At 45.4% G+C, this 20,188-nt stretch overlaps 2 protein-coding genes across 2 annotated transcripts in view; both read right to left on the reverse strand.

The window, feature by feature from the left end:
* The window catches only part of LOC143766870 (uncharacterized), a 512,717-nt gene that overhangs the window by 150,730 nt on the left and 341,799 nt on the right, over positions 1 to 20,188 (reverse strand). The gene's annotated exons all lie outside the window — the stretch shown is intronic.
* Positions 18,561 to 20,188, reverse strand: part of LOC143766893 (uncharacterized) — a 47,412-nt gene continuing 45,784 nt past the window's right edge. Inside the window, exon 3 of the mRNA XM_077254897.1 lies at positions 18,561 to 19,618. Coding sequence (XP_077111012.1) covers positions 18,576 to 19,618 — 1,043 coding nt within the window. The 3' untranslated portion in view covers positions 18,561 to 18,575. The remainder of the gene's footprint in view (positions 19,619 to 20,188) is intronic.

Consider the following 20,188-nt stretch of genomic DNA (forward strand, 5'->3'; position numbering starts at 1 on the left):
GTAGCTCTGAAGCGGAGGAGGAGGAGCCGCAGCAGGCATCAACATCGCAACAGGTTCCATCTGGCAGGCCCGTATCTGGCCAAAAACGTGTGGCTAAACCAAAACCAGTTGTAGGACAGCGTGGCCATCCGGTTAAAGTAGCTCAGTGTGCAATGCCTGAAAAGGTATCCGATAGTAGGAAGAGTGCAGTCGGGCATTTTTTTAACCAAGATCCAAATGATCAGTGCAAAGACATCTGTAAGAAATGCTCAAGGACCTCCAGCAGAGGTCAGAATGTTAAAAATCTAAATACAAGTTGCATGCGTAGACATTTAACCACCATGCACTTGCAAGCCTGGATTAACTACCAAACGTCCCTTAACGTTGTAGCATCCTCTCACAATGAAGCTAGTCAGCAACGCTATATCCCTTCCCTCACTGTAAGCCCACCGTTTACCACACCACCAGCAGTAAATGTGGAGGTTTCGTCGCAAGGCCAAAGCAGTCAGGGAATCACCAGGTTCGTGGTAGGAAACACTGTATATAGGGCAACGGCAAGAATACCATCACCAACCCTCTCTCAGTCTGCCATGTCCACCGGCACCCCCGCTGGTTCCAACCTATGCAGCTCTCCAGTCCAGCTCACCCTACATGAGACTCTCATTAGGAAAAGAGAGTACTCATCCTCGCATCCGCGTACACAGGGTTTGAACGCCCACATTGCTAGACTAATCTCTTTAGAGATGATGCCCTACTGGTTAGTTGAAAGCGAAGCTTTCAAATCCCTGATAGACTACGCTGTACCACGCTACGAGCTACCCAGTCGACACTTCTTTTCGAGAAAAGCCATCCCAGCCCTCCACAAGCATGTAAAAGACCGCATTGTCCATACACTCAGGCAATCTGTGAGTAGAAAGGTGCACCTGACAACAGATGCATGGACCAGTAGGCATGGCCAGGGGCATTACGCCTCCATCACGGCACACTGGGTTAATGTGGTCGATGCAGGGTCCACAGGGGACAGCAATATTGGGACTGTTCTGCCTAGCCCACGGTCTAGGAAACAGTTGGCTGTAGGCGTTCGTCCCCCCTCCTCCTCGTCCTCCAGCAGAAGCGAGAGCTCATCCACAGACCACAGTCGCACGACCACTCCATCCGCAGCTGCCACTGTTGCGCACGAGGTGTCCCATTATGGAACAGCTAGTGGCAAGCGTCAGCAGGCTGTATTGGCAATGAAGTGTTTGGGCGACAACAGACACACCGCGGAAGTTCTGTCCGAGTTCTTGCAGCAAGAAACTCAGTCATGGCTGGGCACTGTACATCTTGAGGCAGGCAAGGTAGTGAGTGATAACGGAAGGAATTTTATGGCTGCCATAGCCCTTTCACATCTGAAACACATTCCTTGCCTGGCTCACACCTTAAACCTGGTGGTGCAGTGCTTCCTGAAAAGTTATCCGGGGTTACCTGACCTGCTCCTGAAAGTGCGCAAACTTTGTTCGCACATCCGCCGTTCGCCCATACACTCCAGCCGTATGCAGAACCATCAGCGGTCTTTGCACCTTCCCCAACATCGCCTAATCAACGACGTTGCAACAAGGTGGAACTCCACACTGCACATGCTTCAGAGACTGCGAACAGAGGCGTGCTGTTATGTATTTGTGGGAGGATACACATACACGGGTAGGCAGTTGGATGGCAGACATGGAGTTGTCAGGTGTGCAGTGGTCGAAGCTACAAGACCTGTGTCAAGTCCTTCAGTGTTTTGAGGAATGCACACGGCTGGTTAGTGCAGACAACGCCATAATAAGCATGAGCATCCCCCTAATGCATCTGCTGATGCAAAGTTTGACGCACATAAAGGAGCAGGCGTCTGCAGCCGAGGACGAGGGAAGCCTTGATGACAGTCAGCCATTGTCTGCTCAGGGAAGTCTACAGGACGAGGTGGCGGGCGAAGAGGAGGAGGATGATGGGGATGAGTATTTTTTGGATGAGGATGCTTCTCAGGGGGCAATGAAACTGCTGGCGTTGCAAGGCCAGGTTCGGGGTTTTTGAGGGAGACAAGTGACATTGATTTGCCCGAAAGTGCTCCTCAGCCCAGCACATGCACTGATTTGACAACTGGAATATTGGCCCACATGGCGGATTCTGCCTTGCGTATCCTCAAAATGATGACCGATGACGATTACTGGTTGGCCTGCCTCCTTGATCCTCGCTATAAAGGCAAATTGCAAAATATCATGCCACATGAGAACCTTGAACAAATATTGGCAACCAAACAAACAACTCTTGTAGACCGTTTGATTCAGGCATTCCCAGCACACAGCGCCGGTGATGGTTCTCACAAGAGCTGCAGGGGGCAACAGGGCAGAGGTGTTAGAGGTGCACAAATCAGAAGTGGAGTTGGACAGAGGGGTTTTCTCACCAGGTTGTGGAGTGATTTCGCAATGACCGCAGACACGACAGGTACTGCAGCATCAATTCAAAGTGACAGGAGACAACATTTGTCCAGTATGGTTACTAACTATTTTTCCTCCATTATCGATGTTCTCCCTCAACCGTCATTCCCCTTTGATTACTGGGCATCCAAAATAGACACCTGGCCTGAATTAGCCGAATATGCATTGCAGGAGCTTGCTTGCCCAGCAGCTAGTGTGCTATCAGAAAGAGTATTCAGTGCTGCTGGTTCAATACTGACCGAAAAAAGGACTCGTCTGGCTACCCAAAATGTTGATGATCTAACCTTCATTAAAATGAACCACTCATGGATTTCTAATTATTTTGCCCCACCTTTCCCGGCTGACACCTAGCTTTCCTGTAAAAAGGTCTTGCTTTGGGACTGGTCTTACTGACTGCTCCAATCTCTTAATTTGCAGCTGCTGTTTGTCCAGCATACGACATGTTTACACCTCCCTAAATGGCCTAACTCCCCCCATGGGGCCGTGTTCTCGCCACTTGTCGCAAGCACCCGTCAGAGTGCCGTTTTGTCTGAAGAGGTGGGTGTGCCCACTTTTGGTCGACGGCACTGCCACTGGGTCCCTCATAGTACAATGAAGTGTCGGAGTATATATACCCATTGAGTCATAAGTAAAAAAATAACAACTTTTATTAAGCATAATCAAATCACATATGTTACAAACATTACAGACAAAGTGCACGTATAATGCATGTGCGGCGGACAAACCACACTGCAAATACCACCTTGGGTATAGAAAAGGCAGAAAAGGCTAACTACTCTGGGCCTGCTAATAAATCAATCTAGGGTATTTATCATTTTAAAGTGCTTATTGCTCCTTAAAACACGGCATGTGCCTGATCCTTCCATTAGTATCAGTGCCCCATGACCCACAGTAGGTATAAATGCTAGTCATATACTATTGCCAATCTTACCCAAATGTCATTGGTGGCAGTGTGTGTCCGGCGGCCCCGACGCGCGTTTCGCGTGAGCTTCCTCGGGGGGACGTAGTTGTGTGTCTAACTGGGGCTGCATTTTAAAGGACACTGTCAGCTGTAGCGGCCGTAGCGTTTCTTAATTGGCGCATGCGCACCGTAACCTCTGGGACGCCGCACACATCATCCGCGGCGCTCACGGCGATGCGAACAGGCAGAGGAAAAATCCTCAAGACGTCATTTCCTGTTCCGCCGCTGATGAGCGCAGGTGGATGCTGGTCGGCAAGCCCCAGTGCGGCGCGCGTGCGCACGTACATCAGCGGCCATTTTACCCAAGGGAAAAGCTAAGGGCAACTAAGACACGTAACGTATCATTATTTATATAAGTGTGAACCAAAAGTGACCGTGCCAAATATACAATAAACAGAAAAAATAGAAGGAAAACAAAAACAGAATTAAGAATAAATACAGCTAACAACTATAATATGAATAAATTCTCACATAAATAATAAATAAATATAAAGTGCATCATTTCGTGACTAATCACGAATATATTTTATGAATTATAAAAATAAAGTGCATAACATCGTGACTCTGCACAAATATAGCAAAGTGTGTGCTGAAGGACTATGCCAAATCACAGATTATTAATACGTGTATATCTCTTGTGACTATTGGAATCATCATATGAGCGGAGCAAATTAATATACAGTCTCCACCTATATAGTGAAGGCTGTATATCTGGGTGGGTAACCCCAAAGTATTTGTTTAATAATGCAAAAGCACCGGTCACATCATGGTCCCTAAATAGCACCTAAACAGAAAGCAACCCTATAAAAATATATAGAAAAAACATACAATAATAAACCAAACAAGATTCTGATACATGTCTTGGCCCAAAATTTTGCTATCATCCAAAGTTCTGAATTAGTTCCGGGAAGAAATATGACTACAGTCCATAACTCATAAGATTCTCTTTCGATGTATAGATCCTCCAGGAAACACAGCTGTCCAGGTGTCCAGATGTTCAATACAAGCCCAGATGAACAGACAATGAAGATGGATACAAGCATTACAGGTACTATAAATAGACAAAAAGACACACAAAATTAAAATCCAGATACAAGAGATTTTGGTGACCCAGAACAACAAAATTATAGGAAGGGTGCAAAACTTAGTTGTTCATTAAGCCCGTGTGGGGCCATGGTGCCTAACACACTTATCCAGCGACATTCCAATTGCGCAAGTTTTTTCTTAAGATCTCCTCCTCTTATTCCTCCCCTCACATGATCAATCCCAAACACTTTTAGCTCCTTAGGGTTACACCCATGGTACTGCTTAAAGTGTCTAGGTATGGATTTAAGAGGAACATCGTCAGTTGTCTCCTTGGCCGCCATAATGTCTCTGATATGTTCACGGGTCCTAACCCTCAATTCACGTGACGTCAATCCAACGTAAGATAACCCACAGGTACATTTGGCCATGTAGATCACAAATGTGGTACTACATGAGACGTAATCGGTAATTTTAAATTCTTTGCCATCCACGGAGGCAAATGACAATGTCCTCACGTGGTTTCTACACGCCAAGCAGTCGCCACATGGGAAAAAGCCCCATTTTCTTTTCCCAATACCAAAAATTGGTGGAGTTTTTTTGACGTAATGGCTCTTGACCAGAATGTCTCTCAGGTTTTTAGCCCTCCTAGCCGTCATGAGGGGTTCCTCCGAGAGACATTTAGCCAGAACCGGTTCTGTCTTTAGAATGGGCCAATGTCGCCTCAAGATGTTCCTCATTTTCCCCCACTGATGGTTATATGTAGATATATATCTAACCACCTCATCATCCCTCTTCTTAGTATTGGGTATCTGTGATAAAAGGTCACATCTTTTCTGGTTTTTGGCCCGAGCGAACCCTCGTTTTATGCTCCTATTACTGTACCCACGTGATCTAAATCTCTCCCCAAGGTCCACGGACTGTTTTGCAAATGCTTCCTCAGTGGAACAAATCCTCCTCATTCTCAAAAACTGCCCTATAGGGATAGCTCCAATTGTGGAGCTATTATGGGATGAGGAGGCATGAAGCAATGCATTAACTGAGGTTTCCTTTCTGAAGACGTCTGTTCCTATGGAGCCGTCATTATTGATCTGCAACATGATATCAAGAAAAGGTATGTTCACCCTACCAAAATTATAGGTGAGCCTGATGTTGAGGCTGTTACGGTTCAAATCCTGCATGAACTATAGGCCCCTGCCAAATAAACAAAATATCATCTATATACCGATACCACCCCAGTACTTGGGGGGCGGAGTGTGCGTCTCCAAAAATCATTCTTTCCCAGTATCCCAAAAATAAATTAGCATACGAAGGCGCACACGCCGCCCCCATCGCGGTCCCGCGATTCTGGAGGTAGTATCGGTCCTTAAAAGTAAAACAATTGTGTGTCAGGATGAACCGCAAGAGCCTCAACACCAGGTCCACCACATCAGATTCGATGTTACTAGATTCTAAGAAGAAAGTCACAGCCTCAATCCCATCCTCATGATGGATCGAGGTGTAGAGTGTCTCGATATCTGCTGTCACCAGTATCATATCTGGCTCCAAGGAAAGACCATCCAGTCTCCGCAGGACGTCCGACGTGTCTCTGACATAGGAGGGCAAAGTCTCAACCTGGGACCTTAGATAGTAGTCTATGTATTTACATACTGGGTCACATAGCCCTCCCATGCCAGAGACAATCGGACGTCCCGGGGGATTAACTGGGTCCTTGTGAACCTTGGGGAGGAGATAGAACGTGGGCAGAACAGGGCATTCCACCACCAACCCTTGAAATGTTTTTTTATTAATGGTTCCCTGATACAGGGACTCCTCAAGGATTTCCATCAATTCTCTCGTGAATTTAGGTAGGGGATCATGGGGAAGCAAGGTATACGTCTCCTTATTCCGTAATTGTTTGAAGGCCTCTTTTTCATATTTCTCCATAGGCCATACGACCACGTTCCCCCCCTTATCTGATGGTTTTATCACCACATCCTGCAAGTCACGTATTTCTTGCAGTGCCTTTCTCTGACCTTGTGTGAGATTATCCTTCTTGTTTTTATTACTGATCATTTTAAAATCGGCAGTCACTAAATTAGTGAATATTTCTACTTGAGGACAGAGTGATAGAGGGGGGAACGTGGTCGATCTGGCACAAATAGATGGGGGAGGCATACTTTTACGTGGATTGATAGATTCATTTTCCAATTCTTCCAATATAGCGATAGCCTCTTGTTCAGAAACCTGAGTCCCCTCTGATGTAGATCGGGAGTGGAGTTTTTTCAAAATAAGTTTTCGTGAAAATAAATTCAAATCTTTTACTGCTGTAAAGTAATCATAATTATTGCAAGGGGAAAATGAAAGACCAAGACCCAGAACCTCACATTGAGTTTCTGTCAAGATGTGTTGTGATAGATTTATTACCTCAAGTGTGGCGTTCTTGGGTCTCTTGTCTTTCTGAGGAGATATGGGTGTTTTTCTCTTATTACCATATCTGGTGACCTTCTGCCACCGATCTTTGTAGGTGTCACTTCTCTCAGGTCCTGTACTTCCTTTATCGTCTTTTTTTTCCTCAATAGATGACACTGACGAAAATGATACTGATCTAGCTCTTGAGGCTGCTCTCCTATTATGTATATTACTCCTCCATCTGTATACTCTGTTATTTTTTGCATCAGAGACATCACGCTGATATTTTTTAGTTTTCAGAGATACAATATCTTTCTCCCACTTCTGGATATCAGTATCAAGCTCATTTTTAAAAGAAATATTAGTTTCTGGGGTAAGAGTCTTATTAATTTCCTCCTGAATTTCTTCTAGTTCTTTATCCAGGTCACTGATAGTTAATTCATTATTTTTAATAAGGAGGGTCATAAAACCTTTAGAGCAGTTTGCTGCGACCTCCTCCCACTCATTTTTAAAAGATTCATTGTCTATATTGAAGGAAGGGAATACTTGTATTCGTAATCCTCTCGGGATTAATCCGCAGGCTATATAACGTTCCAAGAAAGACTTATTCCACCACAACCGGGTTTTTTTCTGTAGCAGCTCCTTAAATCTATTGGTCAATTCAGTCAAATCTCTTGATCTGGAATCTAAAACCGCACACGCATCAGCGCTAAACACTTTGTCAGGTTGAACAAGCCACGTTTTTTCACGTGCTTTGAAGTCCATTTCACCAGTGCAGATAACTGTGGACACACAGAAAAGCACTAAATACAGCAACCACTGATGCATGTCATTTGCAAATCTCCAACCGGAAGTAGGCCCCGCAATAGACATGAAAGATAACAGGGAAACTCCACTAATGCATGAATCCTATAGAGAAACTACGGAGTATATATACCCATTGAGTCATAAGTAAAAAAATAACAACTTTTATTAAGCATAATCAAATCACATATGTTACAAACATTACAGACAAAGTGCACGTATAATGCATGTGCGGCGGACAAACCACACTGCAAATACCACCTAGGGTATAGAAAAGGCAGAAAAGGCTAACTACTCTGGGCCTGCTAATAAATCAATCTAGGGCATTTATCATTTTAACCCCTTCCCGACATGTGACGGAATAGTACGTCACATGTCGGGACCCCCGCTTTGATGTGCGCTCCGGCGGTGAGCGCACATCAAAGTCGCGACATGTCAGCTGTTTTTTACAGCTGACATGTGCGCGCAATAGCGGCGGGTGAAATCGCGATCACCCGCCGCTATTAACTAGTTAAATGCCGCTGTCAAACGCAGACAGCGGCATTTAACTACCGCATCCGGCCGTGCGGCCGGATATGAGCGCATCGCCGACCCCTGTCACATGATCGGGGGTCGGCGATGCTCCTCCATTGTAACCATAGAGGTCCTTGAGACCTCTATGGTTACTGATTGCCGGTGGCTGTGAGCGCCCCCCTGTGGTCGGCGCTCACAGCACACCTGCATTTTAGCTACATAACAGCGATCTGATGATCGCTGTTATGTAGCAGAGCCGATCGGGCTGTGCCTGCTTCTAGCCTCCCATGGAGGCTATAGAAGCATGGCAAAAGTAAAAAAAAAAAGTTTTTAAAAATGTGAAAAAAATAAAAAAAACATAAAAGTTTAAATCACCCCCCTTTCGCCCCAATCAAAATAAATCTATAAAAAAAAAAAAAAACCTACACATATTTGGTATCGCCGCGTTCAGAATCGCCCGATCTATCAAATAAAAAAAAGCATTAACCTGATCGCTAAATGGCGTAATGAGAAAAAGATTCGAAACGCCAGATTTACGTTTTTTTGGTCGCCACGACATTGCATTAAAATGCAATAACGGGTGATCAAAAGAACGTATCTACACCAAAATGCTATCATTAAAAACGCCAGCTCGGCACGCAAAAAATAAGCCCTCACCTGACCCCAGATCACAAAAAATGGAGACGCTACGAGTATCGGAAAATGGCGCCATTTTGTTTTGTTTTGTTTTTTGCAAAGTTTGGAATTTTTTTTCACCACTTAGGTGAAAAATAACCTAGTCATGTTAGGTGTCTATGAACTCGTAGTGACCTGGAGAATCATAATGGCAGGACAGTTTTAGCATTTAGTGAACCTAGCAAAATAGGCAAGCAAAAAACAAGTGTGGGATTGCACTTTTTTTGCAATTTCACTGCACTTGGAATTTTTTTCCCGTTTTCTAGTACACGACATGCTAAAACCAATGATGTCGTTCAAAAGTACAACTCGTCCCGCAAAAAATAAGCCCTCACATGGCCAAATTGACGGAAAAATAAAAAAGTTATGGCTCTGGGAAGGAGGGGAACGAAAAACGAAAACGGAAAAACGGAAAAAGCTCCGGGGGTGAAGGGGTTAAAGTGCTTATTGCTCCTTAAAACACGGCATGTGCCTGATCCTTCCATTAGTATCAGTGCCCCATGACCCACAGTAGGTATAAATGCTAGTCATATACTATTGCCAATCTTACCCAAATGTCATTGGTGGCAGTGTGTGTCCGGCGGCCCCGACGCGCGTTTCGCGTGAGCTTCCTCGGGGGGACGTAGTTGTGTGTCTAACTGGGGCTGCATTTTAAAGGACACTGTCAGCTGTAGCGGCCGTAGCGTTTCTTAATTGGCGCATGCGCACCGTAACCTCTGGGACGCCGCACACATCATCCCCGGCGCTCACGGCGATGCGAACAGGCAGAGGAAAAATCCTCAAGACGTCATTTCCTGTTCCGCCGCTGATGAGCGCAGGTGGATGCTGGTCGGCAAGCCCCAGTGCGGCGCGCGTGCGCACGTACACCAGCGGCCATTTTACCCAAGGGAAAAGCTAAGGGCAACTAAGACACGTAACGTATCATTATTTATATAAGTGTGAACCATAAGTGACCGTGCCAAATATACAATAAACAGAAAAAATAGAAGGAAAACAAAAACAGAATTAAGAATAAATACAGCTAACAACTATAATATGAATAAATTCTCACATAAATAATAAATAAATATAAAGTGCATCATTTCGTGACTAATCACGAATATATTTTATGAATTATAAAAATAAATTTCCCATGTGGCGACTGCTTGGCGTGTAGAAACCACGTGAGGACATTGTCATTTGCCTCCGTGGATGGCAAAGAATTTAAAATTACCGATTACGTCTCATGTAGTACCACATTTGTGATCTACATGGCCAAATGTACCTGTGGGTTATCTTACGTTGGATTGACGTCACGTGAATTGAGGGTTAGGACCCGTGAACATATCAGAGACATTATGGCGGCCAAGGAGACAACTGACGATGTTCCTCTTAAATCCATACCTAGACACTTTAAGCAGTACCATGGGTGTAACCCTAAGGAGCTAAAAGTGTTTGGGATTGATCATGTGAGGGGAGGAATAAGAGGAGGAGATCTTAAGAAAAAACTTGCGCAATTGGAATGTCGCTGGATAAGTGTGTTAGGCACCATGGCCCCACACGGGCTTAAGGCCCCGTCTCACATAGCGAGATCGCTAGCGAGATCGCTGCTGAGTCACAAGTTTTGTGACGCAACAGCGACCTCCATAGCGATCTCGCTATGTGTGACACGTACCAGCGACCAGGCCCCTGCTGCGAGATCGCTGGTCGTGTCGGAATGGCCTGGACCTTTTTTTGGTCGTTGAGGCCCCGCTGACATCGCTGAATCGGTGTGTGTGACACCGATCCAGCGATGTCTTCACTGGTAACCAGGGTAAACATCGGGTTACTAAGCGCAGGGCCGCGCTTAGTAACCCGATGTTTACCCTGGTTACAAAAAAAAACAAACAGTACATACTCGCCTTTCGGTGTCCAGGTCCCTTGCCGTCTGCTTCCTGCTCTCACTGAGTGCAGCCGTACAGTGAGAAGTGAGAGCACAGCAGTGACGTCACCGCTGCGCTCTGCTCTCACTGTACGGCCGGATCTCAGTCAGAGCAGGAAGCAGACGGCAAGGGACCTGGACACCGAAAGGCGAGTATGTACTGTTTGTTTTTTTTGGTAACCAGGGTAAACATCGGGTTACTAAGCGCGGCCCTGCGCTTAGTAACCCGATGTTTACCCTGGTTACCCGGGTGCTGCAGGGGGACTTCGGCATCGTAGAAGACAGTTTCAACGATGCCGAAGTCGTTCCCCTGATCGTTGGTCGCTGGAGAGAGCTGTCTGTGTGACAGCTCCCCAGCGACCACACAGCGACTTACCAACGATCACGGCCAGGTCGTATCGCTGGTCGTGATCGTTGGTAAATCGCTTAGTGAGACGGGGCCTTTAATGAACAACTAAGTTTTGCACCCTTCCTATAATTTTGTTGTTCTGGGTCACCAAAATCTCTTGTATCTGGATTTTAATTTTGTGTGTCTTTTTGTCTATTTATAGTACCTGTAATGCTTGTATCCATCTTCATTGTCTGTTCATCTGGGCTTGTATTGAACATCTGGACACCTGGACAGCTGTGTTTCCTGGAGGATCTATACATCGAAAGAGAATCTTATGAGTTATGGACTGTAGTCATATTTCTTCCAGGAACTAATTCAGAACTTTGGATGATAGCAAAATTTTGGGCCAAGACATGTATCAGAATCTTGTTTGGTTTATTATTGTATGTTTTTTCTATATATTTTTATAGGGTTGCTTTCTGTTTAGGTGCTATTTAGGGACCATGATGTGACCGGTGCTTTTGCATTATTAAACAAATACTTTGGGGTTACCCACCCAGATATACAGCCTTCACTATATAGGTGGAGACTGTATATTAATTTGCTCCGCTCATATGATGATTCCAATAGTCACAAGAGATATACACGTATTAATAATCTGTGATTTGGCATAGTCCTTCAGCACACACTTTGCTATATTTGTGCAGAGTCACGATGTTATGCACTTTATTTTTATAATTCATAAAATATATTCGTGATTAGTCACGAAATGATGCACTTTATATTTATTTATTATTTATGTGAGAATTTATTCATATTATAGTTGTTAGCTGTATTTATTCTTAATTCTGTTTTTGTTTTCCTTCTATTTTTTCTGTTTATTGTATATTTGGCACGGTCACTTTTGGTTCACACTTATATAAATAATGATACGTTACGTGTCTTAGTTGCCCTTAGCTTTTCCCTTGGGTAAAATGGCCGCTGGTGTACGTGCGCACGCGCGCCGCACTGGGGCTTGCCGACCAGCATCCACCTGCGCTCATCAGCGGCGGAACAGGAAATGACGTCTTGAGGATTTTTCCTCTGCCTGTTCGCATCGCCGTGAGCGCCGGGGATGATGTGTGCGGCGTCCCAGAGGTTACGGTGCGCATGCGCCAATTAAGAAACGCTACGGCCGCTACAGCTGACAGTGTCCTTTAAAATGCAGCCCCAGTTAGACACACAACTACGTCCCCCCGAGGAAGCTCACGCGAAACGCGCGTCGGGGCCGCCGGACACACACTGCCACCAATGACATTTGGGTAAGATTGGCAATAGTATATGACTAGCATTTATACCTACTGTGGGTCATGGGGCACTGATACTAATGGAAGGATCAGGCACATGCCGTGTTTTAAGGAGCAATAAGCACTTTAAAATGATAAATACCCTAGATTGATTTATTAGCAGGCCCAGAGTAGTTAGCCTTTTCTGCCTTTTCTATACCCTAGGTGTTATTTGTAGTGTGGTTTGTCCGCCGCACATGCATTATACGTGCACTTTGTCTGTAATGTTTGTAACATATGTGATTTGATTATGCTTAATAAAAGTTGTTATTTTTTTATTTAAACTACGGAGTATATATACCCATTGAGTCATCTCTATAGGATTCATGCATTAGTGGAGTTTCCCTGTTATCTTTCATGTCTATTGCGGGGCCTACTTCCGGTTGGAGATTTGCAAATGACATGCATCAGTGGTTGCTGTATATAGTACAATGAAGTGTCTGTCGGTGGTGGCGCGCACCCAACGTCAGACACACCGTTGTAACATGAGGGGCCCTGGGCCTGTACCGCCGGCCACGAGTGAGTGTCCCCCCCAGCTCAAACAGTGCTCTACCACTTGCAAAATTATCTCTCACTGCTCCACCACTGTTTAGTCTATGAGCTGAAATCCTTCAATGCCTGGCACTGACAATAACAATTTGTTGACATGTATGATGCTAGTTAAAATAGTCAGGGGCCCTGTCCTACATTTACAGCAGTAAATACTTGCGCCAAATTACAATGTCTGAAAGTCAGCATAGGAGCCCACGCCTGTATTTAAGTATGCCACCCTTTTTTTTTGTTTTGTTTTTTTTGTGAGATATTAACATCTATTTAGTTTTTGGGAGTACTTACTGTGTCAGACACTCCTTCCAATTGTCCTCTGCTGACCACAACAATGCTGCCTGTGTAACCCTGCCACATAATAGAAGCTGCATTGAGCCTATTTTGTCATTTTAGGCCTACTAAGTCTATCTGCGGTCCCTCCTTCCAATTGTCCTCCGCTAACCACACCAATGCTGCCTGTGTACCCCTGCCACATAATGGAAGCTGCATAGAGCTTATTTTGTTATTTTAGGCCTACTAAGTCTGTCTGTGGTCCCTCCTTCCAATTGTCCTTCGCTGACCACACCAATGCTGCCTGTGTACCCCTGCCACATAATGGAAGCTGCATAGAGCCTATTTTGTTATTTTAGGCCTACTAAGTCTGTCTGCGGTCCCTCCTTCCAATTGTCCTCTGCTGACCACACCAATGCTGCCTGTGTATCCCTGCCACATAATAGAAGCTGCATTGAGCCTATTTTGTTATTTTAGGCCTACTAAATCTGTCTGCGGTCCCTCCTTCCAATTGTCCTCTGCTGACCACACCAATGCTGCCTGTGTATCCCTGCCACATAATAGAAGCTGCATTGAGCCTATTTTGTTATTTTAGGCCTACTAAGTCTGTCTGCGGTCCCTCCTTCCAATTGTCCTCCGCTGACCACACCAATGCTGCCTGTGTACTCCTGCCACATAATGGAAGCTGCATAGAGCCTATTTTGTTATTTTAGGCCTACTAAGTCTGTCTGCGGTCCCTCCTTCTAATTGTCCTCCGCTGACCACACCAATGCTGCCTGTGTACCCCTGCCACATAATGGAAGCTGCATAGAGCCTATTTTGTTATTTTAGGCCTACTAAGTCTGTCTGCGGTCCCTCCCTTCCAATTGTCCTCTACTGACCACACCAATGCTGCCTGTGTATCCCTGCCACATAATAGAAGCTGCATTGAGCCTATTTTGTTATTTTAGGCCTAGTAAGTCTGTCTGCGGTCCCTCCTTCCAATTGTCCTCAGCTGACCACACCAATGCTGCCTTTGTACCCCTGCCACATAATAGAAGCTGCATTGAGCCTATTTTGTTATTTTAGGCCTACTAAGGGTACTGTCACACTCTGCAACTTTCCAACGATCACGACCAGCGATACGACCTGGCCGTGATCGTTGGAAAGTCGTTGTGTGGTCGCTGGGGAGCTGTCACACAGACAGCTCTCCAGCGACCAACGATCCCGAAGGCCCCGGGTAACAAGGGTAAACATCGGGTTACTAAGCGCAGGGCCACGCTTAGTAACCCGATGTTTACCGTGGTTACCAGCATAAAAGTAAAAAAAAAAAAACAGTACATACTCACATTTCGGTGTCCGTCAGATCCCTTGCCGTCTGCTTCCCGCACTGACTGAGTGCCGCTGTAAAGTGAAAGCAGAGCACAGCGGTGACGTCACTGCCATGCTGTGCCACTGCCTTACGGCCGGCAGTCAGTCAGTGCGGGAAGCAGACCGCAAGGGACCTGAAGGACACCGGAATGTGAGTATGTACTGTTTGTTTTTTTTTACTTTTACGCTGGTAACCAGGGTAAACATCGGGTTACTAAGCACGGCCCTGCGCTTAGTAACCCGATGTTTACCCTGGTTACAAGCGAACGCATCGCTGGATCGCTGTCACACACAACGATCCAGCGATGTCAGCGGGAGATCCAGCGACGAAATAAAGTTCCAAACGATCTGCTACAACGTACGATTCTCAGCAGGGTCCCTGATCGCTGCTGCGTGTCAGACACAGCGATATCGTATGGATATCGCTGGAACGTCACGGATCGTACCGTCGTAGCGATCAAAGTGCCACTGTGAGACAGTACCCTAAGTCTGTTTGAGGTCCCTCCTTCCAATTGTCCTCCGCTGACCACACCAATGCTGCCTGTGTACCCTGTTATGACCTGGTGGTTTAGGAGCAACATGGGACGTGCTCTGGAGGAGGTGGTACCTGTACTGACCGCAATACCTGAGCTTAACACACACACACTAGAAGTAGCCGTGGGATGTTCCTGTCACTCCCTAGACACCTCGTCACAGCCGGAGGACTAACTACCCCTAAAGATAGAAACAGGAAAGCTATCTTGCCTCAGAGAAAATCCCCAAAGAACAGCCCCCCACAAATATTGACTGTGAGTGGAGAGGGAAATGACATACGTAGAATGAAACCAGGATGTAGCAAAGGAGACCAGTCTAGCTAGATAGATAGAACAGGACAGAATACTGTGCGGTCAGTATTAAAAACTAGAAAAATCCACCACAGAGTTTACAAAAATCTCCACACCTGACTAACGGTGTGGAGGGTAAATCTGCTTCTCAGAGCTTCCAGCTTAACTGAAATAATCCATACTGACAAGCTGGACAAGAAAAAACATAGAAAGTGCAGAACGATTAAGTCCACAAAAAGTGGACTGCAAAAGAACAAAGCAAGGACTTATCTTTGCTGAACTGGTCAGAATATCAGGGAAATCCAAGCAGAGATGTGAATCCAACCAGGAACCGTTGACAACTGGCACAGGCTGAAGGATAGAACCAGGTTAAATAGCCGAGCCAGAAAGACAATCAGTGGAAGCAGCTGCAGACTGCTAATTCCAAGGAGCAGCAGTACCACTTAAAACCACCGGAGGGAGCCCAAGAGTAGAACTCACAAAAGTGCCACTTACAACCACCGGAGGGAGCCTAAGAGCAGAATTCACAACAGTACCCCTGCCACATAATAGAAGCTGCATTGAGCCTATTTTGTTATTTTAGGCCTACTAAGTCTGTCTGCGGTCCCTCCTTCCAATTGTCCTCCGCGGACCACACCAATGCTGCCTGTGTACCCCTGCCACATAATGGAAGCTGCATAGAGCCTATTTTGTTATTTTAGGCCTACTAAGTCTGTCTGCGGTCCCTCCTTTCAATTGTCCTCCGCTGACCACACAAATGCTGCCTGTGTACCCCTGTAACCAATTTAAACTGCATAGAGCCAACTTTTTTATTTAACACATACTACCTTTGTCTGTCTGCGCCACTCACTCACGCTGTCCTCCACTGAAAAAGCTGAGCTTCAACCTTCAGGCTCTCATTAAGTAGTTGTTTATATAACACTGCAGTTGCCCTACTACTTTGGTTGGGGCCTACTAACGGTGTCTGCCGTTCCTTGTTGTTCTCCTCCAGGTTTACTTGTCTGAGCTTCAACCTTCAGGCTCTCATTAAGTAGTTGTTTATATAACACTGCAGTTGCCCTACTACTTTGGTTGGGGCCTACTAACGGTGTCTGCTGTTCCTTGGTGTTCCCCTCCATGTTTACTTGTCTGAGCTTCAACCTTCAGGCTCTCATTAAGTAGTTGTTTATATAACACTGCAGTTGCCCTACTATTTTGGTTGGGGCCTTCTAACGGTGTCTGCCGCTCCTGGGTTTCCTCCTGTTTGGTTTTCTTGAGCTTCAACCTTCAGGCTCTCATTAGGTAGTTGTTAATTTAACACTGCAGTTGGCCTACTAGTTTGCTTGGGGCCTAGTAACGGAGTCTGCCGCTGCTTGGTGTTCTCCTCCACTGGATAAAGCAGTGCCGCCTGTTTCCTACTGTTACCAATTTTGAACTGCATTTAGCCTAGTTACTTATTTGGGCCTACTCACTGTGTCCGCCTCTCATTATAGTTGTCCTCCACTGAACAAAGCATTGCCGCCTGGTTAGTTCTGTTACCAATTTTGAACTGCATTTAGCCCACTTTATTATTTGGGCCTATATCTGTGTTTCCTCCGCATCCTGCCCATTGCCCAGCCAGTGCTAAATGAGTCTGCTGGTACATTGACCCAGACCACTACATTCCCCTTGCACGCTACACAGCCAGAATCTGACCCTGCTGAAAGTCAGGTTCCCCTTCCCGCATACTATACCACCTTACACGGGGACAAAGAGGAAGGTGCAGATGAAAGTGCAGGTTCCTTCATCAGGTGGGGGGCATACTCGTTGGCGACGTCACTGGCACAGGGCCCCTCATAGTACGCAAAAGTGTCGCTGCCAGTGGGAGGCGCCCCCGCCGTGCAAACACACCGCCGAACTTTGAGAGACCCTGTGCCAGTGCCAATGCGAACGAGGGCCCCCCCCCCCCCCCGGCTTGCTCAGAATCACAGCACTTGCAAAGTTGAAATACTTACCTCTCCCTGCTCCACTGCCATGATGTGGTCCACATTTCCTGGGCCCGCTAAATACTTGAACCAGCCCTAACCCCCACAACTTTAGCCAAATGACCCCCAATTTCCAATGCCTAACTATTATTATAAAGTAAATTAAGATTGACAAGCTTCAGTAACAAGAATGGATGTTTTTACCATTAAAATGGGCACTGTAGGTGTTTTTCTGGCCCCCCACTCACTGCCGACTATGCTTCCCCATTGACTTGCATTGGGTTTCGTCTTTCGGTCGATCCCCGACTTTTCGCGATAATCGGCCGATTGCACTCGACTCGACTTTTGAGATAGTCGGGTTTCACAAAACCCGACTCGACCCCAAAAAAGTAAAAGTCGCTCAACCCTAGTGAGGACGATGAAACCCGTATAAATGAGAGGCTTGGAGAGTGAGTGTATATATATACATGTTTTTTCTATTAGTCACCTACTGACTAACCTTAAGGGGGTGAATTATGTGTATAGTTTTACATTTAGAATTAATAAAGTTTAATTTTATCCTTTTGTCAGCAAACATGAGGAAAGACAAGAGACAAACCCTTTAAAAAGATTAAGTTTGGGTTAAAACTATTACAACATTATGAACATAAAAAAGGCTTCTATGTGACGTATCTGATGTTTATCAACAGTTGATTTCCAAGTAAAATATTTCCCACATTAAGAAAACGAAAAAGGGTTCTCCTCTGTGTGACTGCACTGATGTCTAACAAGAAGCTGTTTCCATTTAAAACATTTCCCACATTCTGAACAGGAAAAAGGCTTCTCTCCTGTGTGAGTTCTCTGGTGACTAACTAGACTCCATTTCTGGTTAAAACATTTCCCACATTCTGAACAGGAAAAAGGCTTCTCCCTTGTGTGGGTTCTTTGATGGCTAACAAGATGTGATTTCTGGATAAAACATTTCCCACATTCTGAACAGGAAAAAGGCTTCTGTCCTGTGTGATTTCTCTGGTGGCTAACTAGACTCACTTTCAGTCTAAAACATTTCCCGCATTCTGAACAGGAAAAAGGCTTCTCCCCTGTGTGAATTCTACGGTGATTAACCAAATCTGCTTTCTGGTTAAAACATTTCCCACAATCTGAACAGGAAAAAGGCTTCTCCCCTGTATGAGTTCTCTGGTGACTAACTAGCTTCCCTTTCTGGTAAAAACATTTCCCACATTCTGAACAGGAAAAAGGCTTCTCCCCTGTGTGAATTCTACGGTGATTAACCAAATCTGCTTTCTAGCTAAAACATTTCCCACATTCTGAACAGGAAAAAGGTTTCTCCCCTGTGTGGGTTCTTTGATGGCTAACAAGCTGTGATTTCCGGATAAAACATTTCCCACATTCTGAACAGGAAAAAGGCTTCTTCCCTGTGTGAACTCTCTGGTGAGTAACAAGCAGCCATTTATCTGAAAAACATTTCCCACATTCTGAACAGGAAAAAGGCTTCTCCCCTGTGTGGGTTCTTTGATGGCTAACAAGACGTGATTTCCGGATAAAACATTTCCCACATTCTGAACAGGAAAAAGGCTTCTGTCCTGTGTGATTTCTCTGGTGGCTAACTAGACTCCCTTTCAGTCTAAAACATTTTCCACATTCTGAACAGGAAAAAGGCTTCTCCCCTGTGTGAATTCTACGGTGATTAACCAAATCTGCTTTCTGGTTAAAACATTTCCCACAATCTGAACAGGAAAAAGGCTTCTCCCCTGTATGAGTTATCTGGTGACGAACTAGAAGCGATTTCCAGTTAAAACATTTCCCACATTCTGGACATGAAAAAGGCTTCTCCCCTGTGGGACTTCTCTGATGTCTAACAAGAAGCACTTTGTGTTTAAAACATTTCCCACATTCTGAACAGGAAAAAGGCATCTCCCCTGTATGAGTTCTCTGGTGACTAACTAGACTCCCTTTCTGGTTAAAACATTTCCCACATTCTGAACAGGAAAAAGGCTTCTCCCCTGTGTGAATTCTACAGTGAATAACCAATTCTGATTTCTTGTTAAAACATTTCCCACATTCTGAACATGAAAATGACTTCTTTGCTTTAGGAGCAGTTTGTTTTTTAATGCATCTTTTGTGACTTTGATTTTCCTTAGTAGTCAGTAATGAATCAGAAGATGGGACCTGTTTCATAGGATCGGATGACAGATCTTTGCTGTGAATGGATGTCGATATATCTGGAGTAACAGCAGTCACTTTAGTTGTATCTTGTAGGATCTCAAGATTATCAGATTTAAAAATTGAAGAGGTCAGCTGTCCCTCTGATCTCCTGGTACAGTCATCTGCCAAGACAAAAAACATTTTTTTTTTTTAATAAAATATCCTTGAGTTTTATATTTTTGAACATTTCTACTTAAACTGTCCATAAAAATGGCAAGCTACGTAAAAAACTTTAAAGGGAACCTGTCACCCCCAAAATGGAAGGTGAGCAAAAGCCCAGTCATCAGGGGCTTATCTACAGCATTCTGTAAGCTCCCGATGTTACCTGAAAAATGATAAAAAGAGGTTAGATACTCACCCAGGGGCGGTCCCGCTGCGGTCCGGTCCGGCGCCTCCTATCTTCATTCCATGACATCCTCTTCTGGTTTTCACGGCGTGGCTCCAGCGCAGGCGTACTTTGTCTGCCCTGTTTAGGGCATAGCAAAGTACTGCAGTGCGCAGGCGCTGGGCCTCTCTGACCTTTCCCGGCGCCTGCACACTGCAGTACTTTGCTCTGCCCTTAACAGGGCAGAGAAAGTATGCCTGCGCCAGAGCCGTGGTGTGAAGACCAGAAGAGAACGTCATGGAAGGAAGATAGGAGGCGCCGGACCGGACCAGTGAAGCCCACCGCAGCGGGACTGCCACTGGGTGAG

This window comes from Ranitomeya variabilis, chromosome 4, assembly GCF_051348905.1.
Source record: "Ranitomeya variabilis isolate aRanVar5 chromosome 4, aRanVar5.hap1, whole genome shotgun sequence".
NCBI classification, from domain to species: domain Eukaryota; kingdom Metazoa; phylum Chordata; class Amphibia; order Anura; family Dendrobatidae; genus Ranitomeya; species Ranitomeya variabilis.